Source organism: Narcine bancroftii, chromosome 9 (assembly GCF_036971445.1).
Source record: "Narcine bancroftii isolate sNarBan1 chromosome 9, sNarBan1.hap1, whole genome shotgun sequence".
Taxonomy (NCBI): domain Eukaryota; kingdom Metazoa; phylum Chordata; class Chondrichthyes; order Torpediniformes; family Narcinidae; genus Narcine; species Narcine bancroftii.
In genome coordinates this window covers 70,250,097-70,269,948 of record NC_091477.1, presented here as the reverse complement: position 1 = coordinate 70,269,948, position 19,852 = coordinate 70,250,097, and the positions used below count along the sequence as shown (strand labels likewise).

Genomic DNA, 19,852 nt, shown 5'->3' with positions numbered 1-19,852 from the left:
AGAAAAATGTAATTGTTACTGGATTGATAAAGTTTTGAACATGCACGGCCTACTTGAATATTAAAATATTCAGCCATTTTAAGTGTGTTTATAGAAAGGGAAAATAAAACTCATTCTGAGGGTGGATATTCCCTGATGCAATTTTTCAGAGCAATTTCTGAGAATATAACTAGAAACTGAGAAAAGTTGATAAAGAAAGACTTCTCTGCATGAAAATGCACAAATACAATGAAGATCGTGTCTGTGGAATCTGAATATCAGCTAAGATTTAATGTAAGTGTATGCAACTTTGACTCAGAAAGCATTTGTCAGCTGGTACATTAGAGAAGTCCAGATGAAGGAATTTAAAAGCTTACTGAGTCAACAATCGCTCACTCCACTGCACTTCATGAAGAGACGTTTGTAGAATGATCCGACATTCAAAGAAAATTACTTTTGTGTGTTGCATTCTTTTTAGAATATTACCTATGCAGTTCACTGTACAAATCCATTGAGGAGCAGGTTTTCAAGAGACATTTTGAAGGTCTTGTGGTGAGGGCAACTTTATTTTAGTGAGCAGTGCTGGAAATTGCCAAAGGGAGGGCCCCTTAGGAAGCAACGAAGAATGTTCCCTTAGTATCTGTAAGATTTGTGTGACAATACAGTTATTGCTATAACTAAAACTGGTAATTTTTTGGATGAGTCCATCAGCTTGCCTCCCACAGGCTTGCTTCTATTTCCTTTGATGTGAAGTGAGATGTTTTCTAATGAATTGACTGCTACTTTTTGCTATAAATTATCAAAAGGGCACATTACTTCAGAGAATATTCTGCCTCTTATGTTTGTCAGAGGCTACTTTGTCCACGAATAAACCAACTTTGATAGTGATTTACAGAATGAAGCAGCAGTTATGACGCTTGGTCCCATAATAAGTAGATTCCCAGTCTATTAACAATGATGGAAAGTGCACAAATCAAAAGGGAAGCTCAGTTAGCTGGTATAGAATAGTTCAAGAGCATTCTTTGCCTCATTTGCTTTGTCTGTATAATTGAATATTGCATAGTGTTAAACTAATCTCCATAAGGTTTATAAAATTTCTGATGGCATGCTCTTCTCAAGCATGTGTTTTACTCTCTAGTGCAGAGGTTCAACCTTTTTTCATCCATGGACTACCTTTAAGTATTCCTTCACTTACCATGCACTACCTATTACAAACCCATGGGCCATTAAGGGGAGGAGTGGGTGCTGGCGAGCTTTTCCCATGGAGATTTTTCTTTTGTTTTTGCTTTACATTTTTTATTTATTGTTGTAGCAATAATATTTGTTTTCACTATCGACCACCTGTGGACACTCAGGACACCACGGATACTCAGTGACTCTCTCTTACTCTGACTGTAAGGGGTGCCAGGGAATTTCTGCTGATGATGAATCTTTGTCTGCCTATGGCAGACTAAATGCAATTTTGTCTAATATTACATCTGTTTTATTACATGATAATAAAAAAGAATCTTGAATCTATAACAAATCCACAGAATACTAGAAATCCATGGGCCATGGGTTGAGTAACTGTGCTTTTGTGTGTGTGCTCGTGCTCTCTTTTGCTCATCATCTGTCTCTCTCTCTCTCTCTCTCTCTCTCTCTCTCTCTCTCTCTCTCTCTCTCTCTCTCTCTCTCTCTCTCTCAACAGAGATTGAGGACTGTTCAGCCTCTGTTACTCTCCTGTCAGAATATCACATCAAATCTGGGTTGGATCTTTTGCTTAGTAGGCATGAATCGATAATAATTCAAAGTAACAGAGACAGATGCACTGGAGGTTCTGTGGGTGTCTGTTTCTTTAACATTGTGCAATAATTTTATTGAATGGTTTTGTAAGCATGTAAGTTCCAATGACATTCATGGCTCTATGCTTATTTTTATGAAGTTGTAAGGTTCCAATATGTCCATGCTTCTCTTTGGACAGGCAAAGGAATCAGGACAGCTGCAAAACAAATGGTTGATGGTAAATATTCAGAACGTGCAAGATTTTGCCTGTCAGTGTTTGAATCGTGATGTTTGGAGCAATGAGGCAGTGAAAACCATCATTCGAGAACACTTCATCTTTTGGCAGGTACAGGGAAGTGGGGGGGGGGGGTGGGGGAGTGAAGGTATACAAGCTTCAGTCATGCATTCAGTACATTCTTTGCATTTAAATGAAAGTATTGTTTATTGCTGACAGTATTTGTTTGACCATCCTCACCTACACACCATTGCGAAGTACCTTACAGCTCACTTAGCTAATTTATCACCACTACAATGTGACAAATACCTGCTGAAAACCCAAGTTCGTAAGGCTTTGTGTTGATGGTGGATTAATCCTTTCCAATTATTTCTACACTTCAAACTAAATGTGAACCATGTGATAGTTAAAAGGGCAACTGAGGGTAAGAAGTTTTAAATTGAATAAACCTTTTTGTCATAGCAGAAAGCTTCAAATTGTTTTGAGAAGATAGATTTCAGGTGTACCATGAAAAATTCCACTAATGTCCATTCTCATTTAACAGCATTCAGCTTTCAAATGATAAATTTTAATTCTTCATTACCTTCTGAGCCTGTCATGAAAAGGTGAATTGGAAGTCAGCACTTGTTTGAGCTTGATTGGCACAATCTATCTGGCTGCCTTTTCACTTTGATCATGGTTTATTTGTGATTTGTTTTCATTTTCATTAACATTAACAGTACCTTTGTAGATGTCAAGTGTGCAATCTAGAACTCGCCTTTGTCTTCTTCTTCCTCCCAGGTATATCACGACAGTGAGGAAGGACAGCGATACGTCCAGTTTTATCAGCTCTCAGACTTCCCTTATGTATCTATACTAGACCCCCGCACTGGTAGGCATCTGTAAGATTTTCATATTCTAAAACACTTTTTGGAAGAAGAGTATATGTTCTTTTTGGTAGTCCAAACTGTAGACAGTTTTGGTGGCTTTCAAGAGTGGAAGGATTTTGTTTGCAAAGAAAAACTATGGTTTTATATCTTTTGCAAGGTTTCGCCACTGTCTGTATTACTCTTCAAAAATTCTTCAGATGCCGTGAGTTTCAACAGAGTTGGTGATGTTATAGCCTCTCCTTTTAGTTAAGGATTCTTCAAATTCAGCCATTGCTGTCATTTCAATTTTATCCTCTTGATCCAGTGATAATATTTTGCCCTTTGTACTAAAATGGATCAGTGCAGCTATATAGAATTAAATCAGTGACTTAACAGAGTGTTAGCAATTTAAAATAAGAAAGACTCCCATGCATTAAAATCTCGGGCTAGGCAATTTCAACCTGAATGACGATATGTAAGGATTCAGTGCATGGGAGCTGATTTTAGAATCCAGCAATTTCAGGAACACATGGTCATCTTGTCCATCTTGTCCATTGACGTGGCACTGATTCAACACTGTTTCCAACAGCAGTCGTTTTTATTAAAAAAAGACTGATAAATCAGATATGACAACTTTTTAGTCTGTCTTTAGCAGAAAATGAAAGCAAGCCTCTCGGCTCCATTAGCTTAGTGAGGCTCCGATAGCTCTGAGGTTAGAGCACTAGCCTTGTAAACTAGGGGTTGCAAGTTCATTTCTCACTGGGGCCTCGTTTCTGTGAGGAGCGTTGGCAAAGTGGGAACTCTCTGTCTTCCTTACAGTAGACAAAGTTAAAGAATTTCATGTATGTTATATTCTTAATGTAGTATTACGTGACAACAATGAAGCTCTTACCTTTTACCTTTGATTTTAAAATGAGGTGGAGTTGTAGAATCCGACAGTACAGAAACGGCCCCTTTGACACGTATCTATTTGCCTGAATTCAGCCCATATCCTTCTAAGCCAGTAGTTTTCAAACTTTTTCTTTCCACTCACATACCACTTTAAGTAATCCCTATGCTCTAGGTGCTCTGTGATTAGTAAGGGGCTACTTAAGGTAGTATATGAGTGGAAAAAAAAAGTTTGAAAACCACTGGTTTAATTGAACCTAATTGACTCATGATGTACACGGTTTTATAACCCCAAAGGAAATGGGCCAATGACAATTTTTCTCAAGCAAAATATTTCAGTAACAATTGGGTCTAGAGCAGTGACAAGATATGGGGAATGCAGTAACCATATAACCATTTACAGCACAGAAACAGGCCAGTTCGGCCCTACTATTCCGTGCTGATCATCTTCTCCCACCCAGTCCCACTAACCTGCATTCAGCCCATAACCCTCCACACCTATCCTGTCCATATATCTATCCAACATTCCCTTGAATATTACCATCGATCTCACTTCTTCCCCTTATACTTTTGAATACCTCTATCAAATCGCCCCTCAACCTTCCATGCTCCAGGGAATAAAGCCTTAGCCTGCTCAACCTTTCCCTGTAACTCAAACCCTGAAACCCTGGCAACATTCTCGTAAACTTCTTCTCTGTTCTGTTTATATCCTTCCTACAATTAGGTGACCAAAACTGCACACAATATTCCAAATTTGGCCTCATCAATGCCTTATACAATTTCAACATAACATCCCAACTCCTGTGTTCTGATTTATAAATGCCTTCTTCACCACCTTATCCACATGTGATTCAACTTTCAGGGAATTATGTACCATGATGCCCAAATCTCTTTGTTCCACTGCACTCCTCAATTGTCCACCATTTAACATGTATGGCCAGTTTTGATTATTCCTACCAAAATGTAGCACTCACATTTATCAGTATTAAACTCCATCTACCATCTTTCAGCCCACTCTTCTAACTGTACTATATCACAGTGCTTCTCAACTTTTTTTTCCCCCCCCCCCACTCACATACCACCTTACGTAATCCCTTACTAATCACAGAGGCATAGGGATTATGTAAAAAGAAAAAGGGAAAGAAAAAGTTTGGAAAACCACTGGTCTAAACCTTTCCTGTCCATGTGTCTGTCTAAATGTCTTTTGAGAATTACATTTCTCCCCACTTTTACCTCTCCCTTTGGCATTATTCCACATACCCATCACTCTCTGTGAAGAAGGTGGCCCTCAGGTTCCTTTTAAATCTTTCCAATCTCACCTTAAATTTATGCCCTCTAGTTTTAGATTCCTTTACTTTATCCTTGTCTATGCTTCTCATGATTTTTATAAATGATAGTCTGGTTTTGGTGAATATCTATTGCTTCAGGAGATGGGAAAGACTTTATTTATTCCTTGGAACGAAGAAGAATGAGGGGAGATTGGATAGAGGTTTACAAGATTATGAGAGGTATAGACAGAGTGGATGCGAGTAGGCTTTTTCCACTTAGACTGGGAGAGTTAAATATAAGAGGGCATAGCTTTAAGCTGAAAGGGGAAAGGTTTAGGGGGAACATTAAGGGAAAGTTCTTCACTCAGAGTGGTGGGAGTGTGGAATGAGCTTCCATCTGATGTGGTAAACGCAGGCTCAATTTTAAGAATAAATTAGATGGATGCATGGATGTGAGAGGTTTGGAGGGTTATGGAATGAGACTAGAAGGGCCATATGGCCTGCTTTCTGTGCTGAAGTGTTCTATGGTGAATCAGATAGATTTCCCATCAAAATCATTTTGTCACTGATATGTTGTCTCACTCTTCAACTTATCTCCAAGTTATTTAGATTACTGAATTTAGAATCCACCACTGTCTTTGAGCTAATGCTTTTAGATTACTTGTTCAGTAATTAAACCCAGCACAGTTCTCCTAGTATAAATATAATATTAATATTAAATAATTTGAAAGTCAAAATTCTGAAATGTCACATTGCTGACATTAAGTGGTCACTTTTCATATGTAAGGCTGAACAGTGAAAAAATATATTGTGACAATGCCAGTTTAATTTTCCCAACAAAAATATTCCAAGGAAATTGGGTTATTTCATTATGGAGAAATTTGCAGCCCTCTGTTAAATTTATGAATAGAAATGATCACAGTCATCATTCAGGTGCCTTGCCATTCATTGTGGGGAATCATGTCTCTCCATCCATCACAATCTCTGACCCTCCGAATTATAGTTGTTGCTTCCCCTGTTCTCCTTTGGTGAAGGCTCCTGAGATTGTAGTCAATGTTGAGTTCATGATTATACATGGGAAAAATACTGAAGTGGTTTTCCGTTGCCACCTTCCGTTGCAGTGTCCATACTAGATGGGTAACCCTAGCCATTGATCTGCCGTTTTACAACCATAAATTCCAATTTGTAGAATTTGCTCGTAAAAGCCATCCACCGATCCACAGTTTCACATAATCCTGATTGGGAGGCTAAACAGGTACTACACCTTGCCCAAGGGTGACCTGTAGACTATCGGTCAGAAGAAGCATGTTACATCTCTTTTTGCTGGCCAATTGTACAGCACCAAAACTGTAAGCTTATCACGGTCAGCTTAATTAAACCTCCATTTAATTGGATTGAAACTGAGAGGTATTTGAGTGAAGGTATTTGCCTATAATTTGTTTTTGAGTAAATTAACTTCCTTGCTTGGTCATTATGGAAAAGTCAGTGTCTTACCATATGAATAATTGCTTGTACAATCAGTTGAGTTCAAAAGCATAATAGATTTGCATCTACGGTACAGGAAGATGGGGTCTTACAATGGACCCTGGTTCTGGGATTCGCATTGTAAATTGAAATTAGTGTAATTTGAAATCGGGTGAAAAACATGAAATTTTGCTGAAAAAAAGAGATTTCCGCCAAAAAAAATGTGAGAACAGATCCATTGTAACTTTGAAATTTTGTATGTCTGTGTTGTATGTGGGGGAGGGGGGAGCTATCTATATAATCATGGGTATGCACCAGTTTGCATAGCATATAAGTAATCAGTGAGGTTATTTAACAAAAGAGTTGCAGAGGTTGCATGGAAATTTGATGTGAATCATTAAATCAACATTAATTTGTAATACTTATAGCAATAACCAGAGTTTGGAATGATCTATATTATTTTGAGTTAAATTCCAAAATAGATGATGTTGATTTAATTAGAGCAGCTATCCCAACCTTTTAGAACTCTGCCTGAAGTTTATGGGTCTAAACATTTAGTTGGTTTCTTCCATACTTCTCTCCTATTGACAACAAAAAATAGTTGCTCTGTTGAATACTTAAGTTTCTGTGTGAGTTCAGCACTATTTCAAATTTTTTATCACTGGCTAACAATTTACCTTCGCTGGGGTAAAATCTTGGAGCATCAAGACAATAAACTGTTTTGGTGTCAGAGTTAGTATATCTGATTGCATGATGGAGTTTGTCATTTGTTTTAGGAGACTACACTTGATAGAATAATTTGGATCTTTGATTTCTAGATTATGTATGAGTAATGGAATACTGGCTATCTATCATAATCTCAAATATTTATACAGTGATTTTCAATAATGGTACTTAACCTTTTTCTTTCCATTCACATACACTTTAAGTATCCCTTATGCCATGGGTGCTCTGTGTATGTAAGGGATTGCTTAAGGTGGTATGTGGGTGGAAAGAAAAAGTTTGAAAAACACTGTTTTAATCGTACATAATTGGCTCATTTTGTGGATTGTTTCATAACTCCAAAGGAAATGGGCCAATGACGATTTTTCTCAAGCAAAATATTTCAGCCAGTATATATTTCACAGTGTATCTAGAAGCTTGAGAGAGTATCTCGTGCTTTGACAGCTTTAAAAGTTCCCTCATGGTCACCCAGCGCTACTACAGCACCTAACAGCTGTCAAATCCCCCTGCAGTAGGTTCAGTCCTTTGACAGCTGTCAAGGTTCCCTAGTGGTAGCCCTGTGCTACCACAGCACCTAGCAACTGTCAAATCCCCTGCAGTAGGATTCTTCTACCACCCTCATGTATTCCTTTTTGACTGCTTCAGTCCTCAGTCAAAAATAAAATTGTCCAAGGTCCATAAAAGTATTTAATAATGGTCTTTAAGAAGATAGTTTCAGTGAATCCTGGCCTTTTTTGAGAATCACCATAATAATTGTTGTTGAAAAGGATTCTGGAAGGATATGGATCTCAATTGCCTGGTCTCCCACCTCCATAAAAGGAGGTATCAAAAATTCCTTGTAGAATTTGGGAGGAATCCATCTTCCCCTGGAGATTTGTTAGTCTGTTGTAAACTCAATGCCTTTTCTATTTCTTCCTCTGTGAAGCGGAAATCTAACCCTCCCTGTTCCTTTAGGTCTAAATTTGGTAGTTCCAATTTTGACAGGAACTCATTGATTTTTATCTGGCCCCTCTGCCAATTCTGTTTTATATAGATTTTGATAAAATTGCCTAAATGTCTCTAATTTCTTTTGACATACGAGATCCTATCATTTCCGGTTTGTATTGCACTGATTGTCCTTCAGGCCTTTTCTGCCTTCAACTGCCAGAAGAGGTCCTTATGGGTTCTTTCCTCCAATTTGTAATATTTTTGTTTTTACATTATTATAGCCTTTTCTATACTATATGTTTGAAGTGTATTCTATTTCATTTCTTTGTTTGTTAGAGTCCTATATTGTTCTTCAGAGCTGGATTTTTGAAAGTCCTTCTCTAAATAAGTAATCTCCTGTTCCAATTCTTCTACCACCCTCATGTATTCCTTTTTGACTGCTTTAGTGTGTCCAATTATTTGACCTCTGGGATGCAACTTGAGGGTGTCCCAGAGGAGAAATTTATCCGGAGTAGAGGTGCAGTAGGTCTCACAGAACACGTTTAGAACGTGTTCTAACAAAGCTACAAAACTCCGGCTGATTTACCAGCAACGTATTAAGGGGCCATCTATACACCGTCTCTTGCTTATCCTGCATTTCTTATGATTAATCTCAAAGGTGAATGATCTGACAGAAGCCTGTGTCTCCATGATCCTACACTTTACATGGGCTGAAACCAGAAATGAATCTATCCTAGATTAGGAATCGTTGTCTCAAGTAGAAGGAATAATCTCTCTCTCTTGGGTGTTTTTGCCTCTATTTTTCTATCAAATTCAGCTCCTTCATGAAATCAATGGTAGCCCTTTTTTGTCTTTGCTATTTTTTTCAATAACTTGTCCAGGACAGGAAGATCCAGACAAATGGTAAAGTCTTTTTTTTCCCCACCTAGAATATTTTTGTCTTCCCTCTGCCACTTTCAAGATTTTAAAAAAAATATTTATTTCACACTGTGAACCATATCAATCAAAAAACATACAAATATTTCCCACAGTGGCAATTTCTCCCTTTTTTCCCCCCTTACCTTCCCTCCCCCTCCAAACCCATTAAACATTCAACATATACAATACAATAAAATCATTAAACAATGTCATCACACAATGAAAATAAACAAGAAAATTGTGTCATCTACTTTTATACACTGGATCAAGTCATTTTGTCTTCTTATCATTTTAGGGGCTGGAGGTCCGAGGAAAGCCCTCTCTGTTATGTTCCATGTACGGTTCCCAAATTTGTTCAAATAATTAGTCTTTATTTTTTAAATTATATGTTATTTTTTCCAATGGAATACATTTATTCATTTCCATGTACCATTGCTGTACTCTCAGGTTCTCTTCTGATTTCCAAGTTGACATTATACAATTTTTTGCTCTAGCTAAGGCTATCATAATAAATCTTTTTTGCGTTTCATCCAGTTTGAGGCCTAATTCTTTATTTCTTATATTACTTAGAAGAAAGATCTCTGGATTTTTTGGTATGTTACTGATTTAGATCTTCCCAAAACTTTTTTACTTTCTCACATGCCCAAATTGCACGTATTGTTGTTCCCATTTCCTTCTTACAGCGAAAACATCTATCTGATAATGTTGGATCCCATTTTTTTTTTAACTTTTGGGGTGTGATATATAACCTGTGTAACCAATTATACTGTATCATGCGTAACCTTGTGTTTATTATATTCTTCATAGTTCCAGAACATAACTTTTCCCATGTTTCATTTTATATCTTTATGTTTAAATCTTTTTCCCACTTTTGTTTGGGTTTATAGCTTATTTCATCGTTTTCCTTATCTTGCAGCTTGATGTACATGTTCGTTATAAATCTTTTAATTATCATTGTGTCTGTAATCACATATTCAAAGCTCCTTCCTTCTGTTAATCTCAGTCTGTTTCCCAATTTATCCTTTAAGTAGGCTTTCAGTTGATGGTCTGCAAACATTGTACCATAAGTTATTCCATATTTGTACATCATTTGTTCAAATGTAAATAAATTATTTCCCAAAAAACAATTTTCTACTCTTTTAATTCCTTTTCTCTCCCATTATCTAAAGGAAAGGTTATCTACTGTAAAAGGGATGAGCTGATTTTGCGTCAATAATAATTTTGGTAGTTGGTAATTTGTTTTTTTCCTTTCTAAGTGAATCTTCTTCCATATATTGAGTAAATGATGCAGTACTGGTGAGCTTTGATATTGCACCAGCTTTTCATCCCACTTATAAAGTATATGTTCCGGCACCTTCTCCCCTATTTTATCTAGCTCTATCTTAGTCCAATCTAGTTTTTCCCTTGTCTGATAAAAAATCTGATAAATACCTTAATTGTGCTGCTCTATAATAATTTTTAGAGTTTGGTAACTGCAAACCACCTTGGTTGTACCTCTCTGTTAATTTATCTAACGCTATCCTCGGTTCCCCCCATCCATAAAAATTTCCTTATTATTCTCTTTAGTTCATTAAAGAATTTCTCTGTTAAGGGAATTGATAACGATTAAAATAAGTATTATATCCTTGAGAAGACATTCATTTTAATGCAATTTACCCTCCCTATCAACGTTAGTGGTAATTCTTTCCAATATTCTAAGTCTTCCTGCAATTTCCTTATTAATGGCTGATAAATTATTATCTAATCTAATACCTAGGTATCGGATTGCTTGTGATTGCCATTTAAATGGTGATTCTTTTTTAAGTTCTGTATAATCTGCGTTACTCATTGACATCGGTTCACTTTTATTTGCGTTGATCTTGTGCCCCGATATTTCTCCATATTCGTTCAACTTCTTATGTAGTTCTTTTATCTCTATTTCTGGTTCTGTTAAGTATACTATGATGTCATCTGCAAAGAAACTAATTTTATGCTCCTCCTTTTATTTTATTTTCTGTTCTTATCAGTTTTGACAATGGTTCTATTGCTAAAGCGAACAGTAATGGAGATAGTGGACATCCCTAGTTGACCTACTTAATTTAAATTGGTTGAATACATATCCATTTACTGTCACCTTTGCCAATGGTCCATTATATAATGCTTTAATCCAATTATCTGCGCTGGATGGGTCACGTCTCCAGAATGGAGGACCATCGCCTTCCCAAGATCGTGTTATATGGCGAGCTCTCCACTGGCCACTGTGACAGAGGTGCACCAAAGAAAAGGTACAAGGACTGCCTAAAGAAATCTCTTGGTGCCTGCCACATTGACCACCGCCAGTGGGCTGATAACGCCTCAAACCGTGCATCTTGGCGCCTCACAGTTTGGCGGGCAGCAACCTCCTTTGAAGAAGACCGCAGAGCCCACCTCACTGACAAAAGGCAAAGGAGGAAAAACCCAACACCCAACCCCAACCAACCAATTTTCCCCTGCAACCGCTGCAATCGTGTCTGCCTGTCCCGCACCGGACTTGTCAGCCACAAACGAGCCTGCAGCTGACATGGACTTTTTACCCCCTCCATAAATCTTCATCCGCGAAGCCAAGCCAAAGAAAAATCCAATTATGTTTGGCCTGGAAGTCAGCCTGAAGAAAACTGAGGTCCTCCATCAGTCAGCTCCCCACCATGACTACCAGCCCCCCCACATCTCCATCGGGCACACAAAACTCAAAATGGTCAACCAGTTTACCTATCTCAGCTGCACCATTTCATCAGATGCAAGGATCGACAATGAGATAGACAACAGACTCGCCAAGGCAAATACCGCCTTTGGAAGACTACACAAAAGAGTCTGGAAAAACAACCAACTGAAAAACCTCACAAAGATGAGCGTATACAGAGCCGTTGTCATACCCACACTCCTGTTCGGCTCCGAATCATGAGTCCTCTACCGGCATCACCTAACGCTCCTAGAACGCTTCCACCAGCGTTGTCTCCGCTCCATCCTCAACATCCATTGGAGCGCTTTCATCCCTAACGTCGAAGTACTCGAGATGGCAGAGGTCGACAGCATCGAGTCCACGCTGCTGAAGATCCAGCTGCGCTGGATGGGTCACGTCTCCAGAATGGAGGACCATCGCCTTCCAAAGATCGTGTTATATGGCGAGCTCTCCACTGGCCACCGTGACAGAGGTGCACCAAAGAAAAGGTACAAGGACTGCCTAAAGAAATCTCTTGGTGCCTGCCACATTGACCACCGCCAGTGGGCTGATATCGCCTCATTCGTGCATCTTGGCGCCTCACAGTTTGGCGGGCAGCAACCTCCTTTGAAGAAGACCGCAGAGCCCACCTCACTGACAAAAGGCAAAGGAGGAAAAACCCAACACCCAACCCCAACCAACCAATTTTCCCCTGCAGCCGCTGCAACCGTGTCTGCCTGTCCCGCATCGGACTTGTCAGCCACAAACGAGCCTGCAGCTGACGTGGACTTTTACCCCCTCCATAAATCTTCGTCCGCGAAGCCAAGCCAAAGAAAAAGAATCCAATTAATATATTTTTCTGGTAGATTGAACCTCTAATACTTTGAATAGATAATTCCATTCTACGCTGTCAAAGGCTTTTTCTGCGTCTAAAGCAACAGCCACTGTTGGCATTTTATTTCCTTGAACTGCATAAATTAAATTAATAAATTTACTGACATTATCCTCTGTTCGTCTTTTCTTAACAAACCTAGTTTGATCTTGTTTTACTATTTTTGGTACACAGTCGGCCAATCTGTTTGCTAATAATTTTGTTATTATATAATCTGAATTAAGTAGAGATATTGGTCTATATGATGCTGGTGTTAGTGGATCCTTCCCTGACTTTGGTATTGCTGTAATTATTGCTGTCTTACATGTATCTGGCAAGTTTTGTGTTTCTTCTTTCTTCTATCTGGTTCATTACTTCCAGGAGAGGAGGAATTAATACCTCTTTAAATGTTTTATAGAATTCTATTGGGAGTCCATCCTCTCCAGGCATTTTATTGTTCGGCATCTTTTTTAATATATCCTGTACTACTTCTATTTCAAATGGTTTTATCAGCTTGCTTTGCTCCTCTTCTTGCAATTTTGGCAGTTCAATTTTAGCTAAAAACTATTTTGTTTTATCATCTTTCCCCTCATTCTCAGTTTGGTATAATTGTTCATAAAATTCCTTAAAGTTTTCATTAATCTCCATTGGATTATATGTAATTTGTTTGTCCTTTTTCCTTGATGCCAATACAGTTCTTTTAGCTTATTCTGTTTAAGGTTGCCAGGCTAATATTTTGTGTGTTTTTTTTCTCCTAGCTCATGATACTTTTGCTTCATTGTCATTATGTTCTTCTTCACCTTATACATTTGTAATGTTTCGTATTTTATTTTTTTGTCCGCCAATTCTCTTCTTTTTGTTATATCGTCCCTTGTTGCTAGTTCTTTTTCTGTACTTACTATCTCCCTTTCCAACTGTTCTATTTCCCGATTGTAGTCCTTTTTCATCTTAGTTACATAACTTATTATCTGCCCTCTAATGAAGGCTTTCATTGCATCCCACAATATAAATTTGTCTTTCACTGATTCTGTATTTATTTCAAAGTACATTTTAATTTGGCGTTCAATAAATTCTCTAAATTCCTGCCTTTTAAGTAGCATGGAGTTTAGCCTAGATCTATATGTTCTTGGTGGGATGTCCTCCAGTTCTATTGCTAATAACAGGGGTGAATGATCAGATAGCAATCTGGCTTTATATTCAGTTTTCCTAACTCTCCCTTGAATATGGGCCGACAACAAAAACATATCAATCCTTGAGTATGTTTTATGCCTACTTGAATAATATGTGTATTGCTTCTCCCTTGGGTGCTGCCTCCTCCATATATCCATAAGTTTCATTTCCTGCATTGATTTAACCATAAATTTGGCCACTTTATTCTTTTTGCTAGTCTTTTGTCCAGTTTTATCCAACATTGGATCCAAATTAAGGTTAAAATCCCCATCTATCAAAACCCTTGCGTATCTACAATCTTCAAAAAAATATCTTGCATAAACTTTTGATCCTCTTCATTAGGTGCATATATATTGATCAAATTCCAGAATTCTGAATATATCTGACACTTTATCATTGCATACCTCCCTGTTGGATCTATTATTTCCTCCTCTATTTTGATTGGTACATTTTTATTAATTAATATAGCTACACCTCTGGCTTTTGAATTATATGATGTTGTCGCTATGTGCCCTACCCAGTCTCTCCTTAATTTATTATGTTCCACTTCAGTTAGATGTGTTTCCTGCACAAATGCTATGTCTATTTTTTCTTTTTTCAGGAAATTTAATAGCCTTTTTCGTTTACTTTGGTAATGCATTCCATTAATATTTATAGTCATATAGTTCAACATGGCCATCTCATATCCTGTTTACACCTCATTTCCACTTCCTCACCACCACCATCCCCCTTTCCCCCATTTTCATCTCTCTTTTCCCTTTTTGAACTCAATGTACGACAACATTTTTAAAACATAAAAGACTTCAACAACTCCCACTTCTAAAATTCCCTTAACCCCAAATGTCCCCCCCCCTCTCTGAGTTGCCCCTTATCCCTTGCCAGACAACCACAACTCCCCTCTCCATTTGGATTGCAAACCCGCTCGCAAGCGTCAACTGATTTCGCAGTGACAGTTATTCTCTCCCACCCAACCCCCTCCAGAAAAGACTTTTATCTTCACATATAACAAAGCTCACCCTCTTTTTTTCCCCCCTTACATCCTTTCTTCCCTTTTTTTCCCTTCTTTAGTTCTTACTTATACATTATTTTTACATTCTTATATGTACTTTGTCATCGTTCTTCATTCTTGTTACATCTCTTCATCTCTCCTTCTCTCCTGCAGGCGTTCTGCAAATTCTCGTGCTTCCTCCGGATCCGAGAACAGTCTGTTTTGCTCCCCTGGGATAAATATTTTAAGCACAGCTGGATATAAATTTATAACCTTTTTACCAGAAGATCAATTTTGCTGTATTAAACTCCTTCCTCTTCTTTAAAGTTCAAAACTTATGTCTGGGTAAAAAAATATTTTTTGACCCTTTTATTCCAATGGTTTTTTTGTCTTCTCTAATTTTATTCCTTGCTCTCTCCAGTATATTTTCTCTTGTTGTGTATCTCAGAAATTTTACTAAAATGGATCTTGGTTTTTGCTGTGTCTGTGGTTTCGGAGCTAGTCTTCTGTCTGCCCTTTCTATTTCCATTTCTTCCTGTATTTCTGGCATTCCCAGGACCTTTGGGATCCATTCTTTTATAAATCCTTTCATATTTGTGCTTTCTTCATCTTCCTTTAGGCCCACTATCTTTATGTTGTTTCGCCTACTATTTCTTTGGCTTGGCTTCGCGGACGAAGATTTATGGAGGGGTAAATGTCAACGTCAGCTGCAGGCTCGTTTGTGGCTGACAAGTCCGATGCGGGACAGGCAGGCACGGTTGCAGCGGTTGCAGGGGAAAATTTGTTGGTTGGGGTTGGGTGTTGGGTTTTTCCTCCTTTGTCTTTTGTCAGTGAGGTGGGCTCTGCGGTCTTCTTCAAAGGAGGTTGCTGCCCGCCGAACTGTGAGGCGCCAAGATGCACGGTTGGAGGCGATATCAGCCCACTGGCGGTGGTCAATGTTGCAGGCACCAAGAGATTTCTTTAGACAGTCCTTGTACCTCTTCTTTGGTGCACCTCTGACACGATGGGCAGTGGAGAGCTCGCCATATAACATGATCTTGGGAAGGCGATGGTCCTCCATTCTGGAGACGTGACCTACCCAGCGCAGTTTTCCATTATATCCATCTTCTGAGCTAACAACTCTTGTGACTCTTTAACTTTTTTGTCACTCTCTTCCAATTTTCTTCTTAAGTCATTCACTTCCATTTCTACAGCAGTTTCTCGTTCTTCCACATTTTCTAATCTTTTCCCTATTTCTGTCATGACTGGCTCTATTCTATTCACTTTTTCTTCTGTACTTTTCAATTTTCTTTTCATTTCATTAAATTCTAATATCAACCATTCTTTTAATGCTCTCATTTGTTCTTGAAAATTTTTTTGAATCTATATTCTGTCCATCCATCAAACTCTGTACAGAGCTTGGTCTTTTTCTCCCTCTTCTTCTGTGTCTGCACCTGTGTTTGTGTCTTTTACTTCACTTCCTTGTATCTGTGTCTCTTCTGACTTGTTGAGTTGCTTGCCTCACTTTGCTGGGCTTCTTCTTGCTTGGCTTCTTGCAGTTGGTCCTCATGTTCTGGGCTAGTCATCTGTTGGGCCTCCTGTTGCTGTTCTTCTTTCCTATCACTCCCTTTACTGTTGCTTTCCTCTTCTTCCATCTGAGAGCCTTGGTGTCGGGAATCCCTCAGCTGGTCACGCTGTGTTTGCTTGCTCCTCAGCTGGGCCCCCCTCCCGTCGGTGATCTCTTTTTACTTAGTGAGCGTAGTTGCGCACTTTTGTTTGGCTCAGAGAGCCATTTTTGCAGTCCAGCAGTCAGGAGATCGCGACTCTGTGGGGTCGTCGCCAACCTTGGGGAACGGGCTCTCTTCTCCATGATGGCTCCCTGTTTCTTCATGCAGGTAAGGCCTTCTCCTTCCTCTTCCAGCATCTTTTCTTCTTTTTTTTCCCTTTGTTTTTACTTTTTCCTTCTTGGGTGCCATTTTCTTTCTTTTCTCCACAACTTTATCTTTTATTTGTTATGTTTTGTGTTTCTTGAACTTTGTATTTTCTTCACTTTATTTCTTCTTTTCTGGAGAGGGCTGGTATTCTCCTACTGGCCACTACTCCATCACGTCACTCCTCATCTACCACTTTCAAGATTGAGAGCATATACATTCACCAGGGTCCAGGATTCTGAATGTATCTGACAGTGCACCATTACAGATCTCCCTGCTCTATCTGTGACCATGCTTTCCACTCTCACTGGAACTCTTTTTCCAATCAAGATTGCTACACCCCTTGCCCTAGAACCCATCCCCTTTTTAACTTTTGATGTTTTCGCTTTGTTAAATGTGCTTCCTGGAGGAAGATCAGATTTGCCCCAGTTTTCTTTGTGTGCTCTTTTCCTCTTCACCTACCTGCTCAGACATTTACGTTAACACATATATTTGATATTATTGACCATTGCCCCAGAGATTCTTCCTAAGTCTCCGACTGCCTCATGTTCAGTGTCTACCCAATCCTTTTCCTTCAGGCAGGCACTCCAGTCCACAGAGTCAGCAACAAATTCTAGAAAGGAAAAATAATGAAAGAGACAAAAAAGAAAAAAGAACAGCATAAAATACGAAAACAAACTATCAATTCACATATATCCCCCATCCATATCTGACTCTTTAATTTTTCCTTCCCCTCAGCATCATCACCATCCCACTCCTCACCGCAGGCTATGCACTTTGCACCCATCTACCTCCCACACCACTCCACCCTCACCCCCCCGCAACATTTTCCCTTTAACAAATTCTCCCACAAATTTATTTATGAAATAAACATTTAAACCTGCAATTATTGTTATTATTATCTTATAGCCATTATTTAAAGTACATACAACAAAGCATTGTCATTACCCATTTGGCACTATTCCTTACAAACCGGCAACTGTTTTACAAACTGTTGGGCCTCTTTGACCTCTGACAGGACCTTTCTTCCACCACCCACCCCAGCATTAATTTTTTTTTAGAATTGCTGGGTATCTGAGGACATGTTCATACTCTTTCTATTTAGCCATTCCTTTCATTCACTCAAATTCCTTTCTTTGTTTTAGGAGGGCCACATTTATATCTGGTTCTCTTCCAGCTCCATCTTCACCCCTCCCACCCGCCCTTTCTTTCACCCCGACAGCTGCTGCACCTAAAATGTTCTCTTGGTCCTGGTGATGTAGGAGCTTCAGTAGTACTGAGGGTGGCCTTTGACTGGGGCCCAGGCGCCTGAAGAAGGATCAAAGGCCCTTTCCACCTCAACTAATTCTCCCAGTTTCTCCCTTCCCAAAACCTCTGGTGGCCAATGTTGAAAAAACTCCCTTCCTTCGACCCCACAATTTTTATCATGTTCCTCCGGCTATGATTCTCCATAGTATCAATTTTCTGCTAGAGACGTTCCCTTTCTGCCCCCAATGGGTAACTTCCCTCTCCAATTTATTTATTCTGTCTTCATTATCCCCAGTTCTTTCCTCCACTTCAGTCACACTTCCAGTCAGCTTAATTAGGGCATTTTCCCATCAATCCATTTTATTATAAAGTTCCCCTTTTTTATAGCTTAAATTTTTGGCCAATCTATCCTCCATCCTTTCCGTGGCTTTTATGATGTCATGTAATGATGGCTCTGTGCCCTCTCCTCCTCTTGCTGATGCCATCTTGCCTCTCTCATGCCTCCTGAAGTTTCCTTGCTCTCTCCTCCTGCCGCCGCTGATGACCTCCTCATCACTTCCCTCCTTATTGGATTAACTTCTGGAATCGAGATCTCCCAAGCCCTTGCGCAAGCTGCTCCTATCACTAGTCGCGCTCCACTCCCAGGTGCTTTTTTCTCGCTGTCCTTGGGGGGGGGAGAAGGGGTGTCACACACCTTCTGAGGCTCGGACCTCTCTGCAGACCCTTCGCCTCCTGACGACCGATTGGAAACTGCGTCACCTCTCCTCCCTGGGTCAGTATCACCTCTTGTTGCCCTCTCAGGCAAATGCTGGCCACATTCTGCAGGTTGTTCTTTCGTCATTGGGACTCCTGAGACTTCGGGCCTGGAATCGGCATCACCGTCATGAGGCAGGCTGGATCAGGTGCTGGCGGCTGCTCCTACCTTACTGGCTTCATTTATTTGACTGGTGTTTTTCCTCCCCATTTTTGCTGGGTAGGAATCTTTATTTATCTATTCTTACTATTTTTAGTATTTGTACTTTTTTAAAAACAATTTTTGGCTTTTTTGGTCCGGGAGCTCTTGGGGTCGATGTCATACTGTTCCCTCCTCATCACTTGACCTCCAACCAACCACATTCTCCACCCTGTATTCTGACTCACTTCCAGTTATTCGGTCAACAACAGTGGTTTCAGCGATGATGTCAATTGAGTTGGATTGCTAATGTATGTATATTTCTGCTTCTGTGGGAAGTTTGTTTCCCTTATTGGGATTTATATAAGCAGTACTGTGCAGATTGCCATTCCCAGTAATCAGGGCTTAGTTTTAAGATGACATCTTGTCATACCTTGATGAAGGGCTCAACCCTGAAACATTGGTTATGTGTCTTTATCTTTGCTATATAAAGTACACTGTTTGACCTGCTGAATTTCCCCAGCAAAGTGTTTTTTTACCTTTTAGTGCTAAGATGCACAGCATTCATTTAACAATGAGAGCTAATTTGCTGAAGTCCTTTTAATTAACACTGGGTCAAACATCACCTCCAAATTTCTACAACATTAATATTGTGACAGAGTATATAGATATGTTTTTGGGAGAAAAATTGGGAAAGGTTTGTTAGAGAAGGTTACATACAAACACTTTAAAATAGATCTTATTTGAAAAACTGGAGCTTTTCTAATGCTAGCCTTTGCAAGAGCTTTGGAGAGTGCTCAAGAGATTTCACTAATGGATTGTTGTTTACAAAAAGGCAACTGATGAAAGAGATTGGAGCTGTTCTAGGAGGGTCATGTGGTTTTGCAAGCAGAGAGAGTCAAACAGGCTTTCTCTCTGTGAGAGTGAGAAAGACACACAGAGATCACTTCTACAGTGTTACAGCCAGCAACAGCAGCTGGGACTGGAACAGGACAAGCTGGCAAGCTTGTGGAAAGCCCCATTTGGAAGATGGGTTGTGAGTTCTTGGTTCAGCCTGGTCAAAGCCCTTGTGGGTCATGCAAGAG

At 39.4% G+C, this 19,852-nt stretch overlaps 1 protein-coding gene across 2 annotated transcripts in view; it reads left to right on the top strand.

Moving 5' to 3' along the window:
• ubxn7 (UBX domain protein 7) overlaps positions 1-19,852 on the top strand; it is a 119,289-nt gene that overhangs the window by 47,003 nt on the left and 52,434 nt on the right. For both annotated transcript variants that reach the window (XM_069896369.1, XM_069896370.1), the window contains exons 6-7: positions 1,940-2,086; positions 2,756-2,846. In XM_069896369.1, the coding sequence (XP_069752470.1) occupies positions 1,940-2,086; positions 2,756-2,846 (238 nt within the window). The remainder of the gene's footprint in view (positions 1-1,939; positions 2,087-2,755; positions 2,847-19,852) is intronic.